The 6,000-nt window shown below is 40.2% G+C and overlaps 1 protein-coding gene across 9 annotated transcripts in view; it reads right to left on the minus strand.

The window, feature by feature from the left end:
- The window catches only part of tjp1a (tight junction protein 1a), a 114,004-nt gene that overhangs the window by 56,333 nt on the left and 51,671 nt on the right, over positions 1-6,000 (minus strand). Inside the window, exon 1 of one of the 9 annotated variants that reach the window (XM_058382219.1) lies at positions 5,489-5,681. The exons of 7 other annotated variants lie outside the window; for them this stretch is intronic. In XM_058382219.1, the coding sequence (XP_058238202.1) occupies positions 5,489-5,569 (81 nt within the window). In that variant the 5' untranslated portion in view covers positions 5,570-5,681. Of the gene's footprint in view, positions 1-975; positions 1,467-5,488; positions 5,682-6,000 lie in introns of those variants that run through there. One more of the 9 variants, XM_058382221.1, reaches the window with a different exon arrangement.

The following is a 6,000-nucleotide window of genomic DNA, read 5'->3' on the forward strand; positions in this document are numbered from 1 at the left end:
AACGCACCTCACGAGCGCGTTCACAAGCTCGAACGTTCTACAGCAGTTTTACTCAATAAATAAATAAATAAATCACTGCTTTCCTCGTGAATAAACACATATTCCACATCCTTCTGGCTTGCTTTCTAATAACAAAACAAACAATTAAATTAATCGAAGTAAAGTACAGACAAAACACACGCGCGCTCGTTGCACTCACAAACCACGCGAGAACGCGCGGCCGTGCACGCGCACACTCAACGCCGTCTGACGAGTGCGTCGAGAGAGAGAGAGAAAGAGAAAGAAAAGAAAGCAAACAAGGCATTCAGAATCAAACATATATTAAAAATACAATTCTGTCGAACCATGGGCTCATAACGCACTCTTTAATCGAGTTTTAATCACAATTTGACGGAAAAAAAAACCCCTCCAACCCTACGCTATGTTATGTTTCGCCTTTCGTACGTGTTACGTAAATTAGCAAATTAGCATTTACGTTTATAGTGCACAAGTCTGACCAGAAACACGGTGTGAGGAAAAAGTGTTTCTGCTTTCTGTTTCCACATAAACACACACTTTTTCCCCGTTTAAAACAGTCACGTATTAAGTTTAGGTTAAAAAAAAAAAAAGTAATGGTTGTTTTCATTCCAGTTACAAGCCTTTAATGGAGCATCATTAAGCTCTGACACCTTAACCTGTAGCCCAGAGCTACAAAAGTTTACCTCTGTTAAAAGATTATTATTTTTATATACACACACACACACAAAGTTCTCCATTCATATTTCCCTGTGACAAAAGCAATGAGAATATTCCAGAAAGTTCCACAAAACAAAACAGATCTGCTGTTGAGCTCTAACTTTAGACAGATGTGTACCCAAAAAAAATAAATAAAGCCTTTTCTCCTGCAAATTGTGAATGATAGTGAATTTTTCTATCACATTATCAAACCACCAAACCGAGAAGTACATCCAAACATAGTAGAAAATTGTGTCCTACCTTATTTGAAACAGCTTTGGCCGACATTTTGATCCCTTCCTCCCTCCCAGTAAATTATCACTGATAGAAAAGCCCAGTGATGGCTTAGAAAACTTCCTCCAGTTTCCTGTGTCCTGCCCAGCAGCCCTCAGCTCCGGGCAAATTCCTCTTTATTCCTCTCCTTTTACCTTGGACATGTTAGCGAAACCGAATGGAAATAAATTAATACAAGACAAGTCCAAAGTTCACCATCAGGAGCGACGCGTTTCCTTTTCTCTCTCTCTATTATAAACACGTAAACTTCTGTACTGTTGCGCGCGCGCCGTCCGTAATGTTATGTTTGTAAATCCACGAAAACGCTGAATAAACTACAAAATCCAGGATGTTTTAGACACTTTTAAGGTGGCGCAGGAGTGATGTGTTGTGCCAGTGTTTCTCTCCTGAGACTTTCTACACCGTCCTCCACCTCCTCCACCTCCTCCTCGTTCCCTCACCTCTCCGAGCAACAGCCATGACATGTCTGCCAGCCTGCCTGCCTAGCTGCCTGGAATGGACTGTTCCATTTCACACGGAAAAGAGGGGTGAGCTTGGAAATCAGGGCAGACTTAATCGCTGTTTAAACCAGTCCCGAAGTTGATACGTTGATTAGCAATTTAATAATTGTGTCTTATAAGTCGTAATCGCTTCATAGTAATTTTCGCAGAGATAGATTTTCCTTTTGAAATGATCACTCAGGTAAAACGTACACCCCCGTATCTGTGTACAAGTCCTGTGGAAAAGATAAACACGGGAGCGGATGGGACGGAGAACGATGGCAAGAACGAGTTATCGCTGTTTATGAGATTTATACATTTCTGCAATGTAATGTCAGTTTTAAACTTATTCCCAATAAACAGTAACTTCTGTAGGCAATGAACGACTTCACAAGTGCACATAAGTATCATTAAGGCTTAAATATTTGTAAAAATTAAAACAAGAACTTGAAACACTATAACAAGATAGCTGCAAGGAGCGATCTCCGGGGTCCAAGCACCAAGAGTTTCTTTTTTGCACATTTTATCAAATGCCTGTAAAACTCAGAAACCAAGTAGAACCCACATCAGGCAATGAACGACTTCATAAGTCGTTAAGATGCACATCGATACCAGTTAAGCTTAAATATTCTGCAAAAGAACTTTAAACACCATAACAAGATAGCTGCAAGGAGCGATCTCCGGGGTCCAAGCACCAGAAACCAAGTAGACCCCAAAACAGTGAGTGTGTTCAAATTAAACAACATTGTTCAGTTTCACATCAGGCAATGAACGACTTCACAAGTCGTTAACATGCACATTGATATCAGTTAAGCTTAAATATTCTGCAAAAGAAGAACTTTAAACACCATAACAAGCTAGCTTCAAGGACCGATCTCCGGGGTCCAAGCACCAAGAGTTTCTTTTTTGCCCATTTTAACAAATGCCTATAAAACTCTGTAACCAAGTAGAACCCAAATCAACGAGTGTGTTCAAATTAAACAACATTGTTCAGTTTCACATCAGCCAATGAATGGCTTTACAAGTCGTTAAAATGCACACAAGTTATCATTAAGGCTTAAATATTTGTAATAATTAAAATAAGAACTTTAAACATCATAACAAGACAGCTGCAAGGAGCGATCTCCGGGGTCCAAGCACCAAGGCTTTCTTTTTTTGCACATTTTATCAAATTCCTGTAAAACGTTTGCGATATGCTGTAGATACATTACAAATCTATTAATAAGAACATAAGATTAGCAGCTTAGCTAAACGGTAGGTTTTTGCTTATCTCATAATTTGCAGTGAAATTGAACAAACGGCGAATTAGTGTGGCTTTATCAAAAAAAATCCAGTTTTTAAAAAGCCTATGGTTTGAAATATTGTTGAACACCGAAAATATTTTTTAGACATGTTTTTGATCCTGTTTAAGGCAGGAGAAACTGTAAATCACTGTTACCTTTAGTGCTCTGACCCCTAAATGGTAGGTGATAGCAGGTAAAATATAATGAAACTCTAGATATCAGGACTGTATGTCTCAGATCCCAGCCTTTCTTCAGACATTATTTTAAGAAGCATGGCTCTGGGTCAAGGTTCTAAATTATAAATGACCTTTACCTATTTACAACATGACGTACTCGATATTTACAAGGCAACGTTTATTACGGAAAAGGCTTTGATTCGACATCGTTCTCTCTGTACAAGTCGTCCATTCATTTCACTGAGGACAGCTCGAAGATTTTCATCTATAACCGACCACATGGGAAACCTAACGGCCCATCGCTGCCTTACAGACTACTTCCTATGGTTTTCCGGACCCCCACCCACAGGATGAAGCGGAGCTCAGGAGGTAGCTCGCATTGTTTTAAACTCGACAACATGGGCCGTGTCTCTGCACTATAAAATGTCACCTCGCATGAAACCGTAACACACACGCACACATAAAAAAAACCATAAAATATCACAAGCCTCCAAGGACCACCATCAATCAGTCGACGAGCCACTCTGGCTCTTTATACACTTTTATTATTTGTTCAGCGCACAAAATAGAAGCACAAAATGGTATCATTTCCTTTCCACAAACAAATACGCCGTCTCCGGGGCTACAGAGGCTGTCCAAAGATATTCGAGATAAGCTCACTGTAACGGAGGAAAAGTTTTCTCTCCTCTGTGTGTGGCTCTACAGTGGGTCCAAAGCACGGCTGGAAAATAAGAAACCGCCCCGCTTTTTTGGACGATCGGATATCACGAACCCAAAGTACACACTGTGATTCTGGGAACGGTTCATGTACGGCTAATTCTAGATGATACAATTTATCAAATCTGCTCATTCCTGTCAGTCTGAACTGAATAAACATCTCAAGGTTGTTTCAGCTGGCCTGAACTTCACGTTCCCTGATTAAAGTCGCAGTCTGAGTCGTATTCAATCCCCCACCTTGGAGGTTAACGTCAATATCACCTCTCAAAGCCAGGATACAGAAACCACCACTTAGCTGGAGTTTTAATGGATTTTAATTTTGCTATGCTAGTTCCTGTGGGTGGTTAAAATCACACAGCTGAGATTATAACTTACACTATATTGCCAAAAGTTTTGGGACACCCCTCCATTGATTGATTTTTTAACCCCACAGAACACCTTTGGGATGAATGCGAGCCAGACCTTCTTGTCCAACATCACTGCCTGACCTCACAAATGCACTTCTAGAGGAACGGTCAAAAAGTCCCATAAACACACTCCTAAACCTTGTGGAAATCCTTCCCAGAAGAGTGGAAGCTGTTATAGCTGTAAAGGGCGGGGCAACTCCATATTACATTCATGTGCATGTAAAGGCAGACGTCCCAAAACTTTTGGCTATATAGTGCATTTGTTAAAATCACATTTTATTGGCTGCCAGAAGCTAAGAAGCAGGATGAACCAATCAGAATCGGGCATTTTTTAAATCTCCGTTTGAAAGCTACAAGCTAGCTACAGGAGAACAGGATCTGCATTTCCTAAACAAAATGTCAGTGGAACAGTCAGTGAGTGAAGGTTCCTTATTTTCTAGCGACTCTCCTGGATGTCTTCAGGATGTCACGGACAATCCGCATTGTTCTTGCTGAAAGGACGAGCTCAGCATTCAGCATCTGCTTTTGTAGCTGCTCTCTCTCTCTGTGCATTTGGAACCAGGCAGGAAGCTGAGCCTAAATCAGCACTTCTGAAATAATTCACAGAAACAGGATGGAGCTGAGCTCAGAAACACGGCACAGGATGAGGTCAGATACGACGTCGTGTGTGTGTGTGTGTTGTGGGGTGTGTTCGGGTGGAGACTAATGACTAACGAACAAAAAACATCCTGAATATATTTGAGTAGTTTTAGGATTAAATGAATCTCGTCACTGGAGCAGATCCGTTCACTTCAAATCATTTCTGATGCTTGAGAAAAGAAACATGAGTAAAGTGCTTTTAATCTGAGCGCAGGGTATTCTTACTGAATACTGAAATTTTTTTAAAAAAAAAATTCTTTATTTCTAATGCTCTTTTAATATCCCGACTCATTCTTGGTTTGGAATTGGAAACTTCTTTCCTTCAAAAAAGGAAAGTTCTTTGTATAAACTCAGACATATTTCAGATAAATAAAATAAAGTAAAATAAAATAAATACAATACAATAAAATAAAATTAATGAAATAAAACTGAACAATAAGATAAAATAGAACTTAGAATAATAGAATAAATAGAAATAATCCTAAAGGAAATTCTTTTGCCAGAATCAGCTTCAGTGTACACAATAGAAATAAATCTAAATGAAATATACCATATATACAAAACATACAAAAAATGCTTGCACTTGAGAATTAAAATAAGATTATTCATTCATTCATTCATTCATTCATTCATTCATTCATTCATTCATTTCATTGTGTAATGAATTAATTTGTGTGAAAGTGGTGAATTCTGCTCCTAATATTTCAGCTAGATGTGTATTAAAAGTCAGACAGAAAGCTCAGCATCCCCAGCAGGAGAAACAGGAATCAGAACGTTACCAGCGAGGCGAGGCGGTCTTTCATCTTGCAGCGCATTTTCCGGTCAGCGTCCACCAGCGAGGAGATGAGGATGTTCAGCATGTTCTCCTGTTTGTTCCACAAGAAGATCTCACTTTCACACGGTTAATTCTCTCTCCAACCTCCAGACCCAATACACGACCATAAATACGGGACGTTAACGGAAAGACGCCTCCGGTCAGCGCAGAGAGAGCGAGAGAGACCGGAGAGACTGAGTGACAGAGAGACAGAGTGACCAAGCGAGACCCGAGTGAGTGACGGAGGAATCGGATCAAAAGCAGCTTTGTCCTGTTTCTCAGTAAACAACACACAAACGAACTGGGAGTCGAGCGTCAGGCCTCGGAGCTCAGGTGTGCTCATGGAAAAGCAGGCACTTGGAAAACAACATTACACACACACACACACACACACACACACACACACACACGATGACAAACGAAGCGTAATGAAGAGAGATAAGTACAGAGAGAAAGATCACATGATGCCCTCCCACT

This window comes from Hemibagrus wyckioides, linkage group LG27 (assembly GCF_019097595.1).
Source record: "Hemibagrus wyckioides isolate EC202008001 linkage group LG27, SWU_Hwy_1.0, whole genome shotgun sequence".
NCBI classification, from domain to species: domain Eukaryota; kingdom Metazoa; phylum Chordata; class Actinopteri; order Siluriformes; family Bagridae; genus Hemibagrus; species Hemibagrus wyckioides.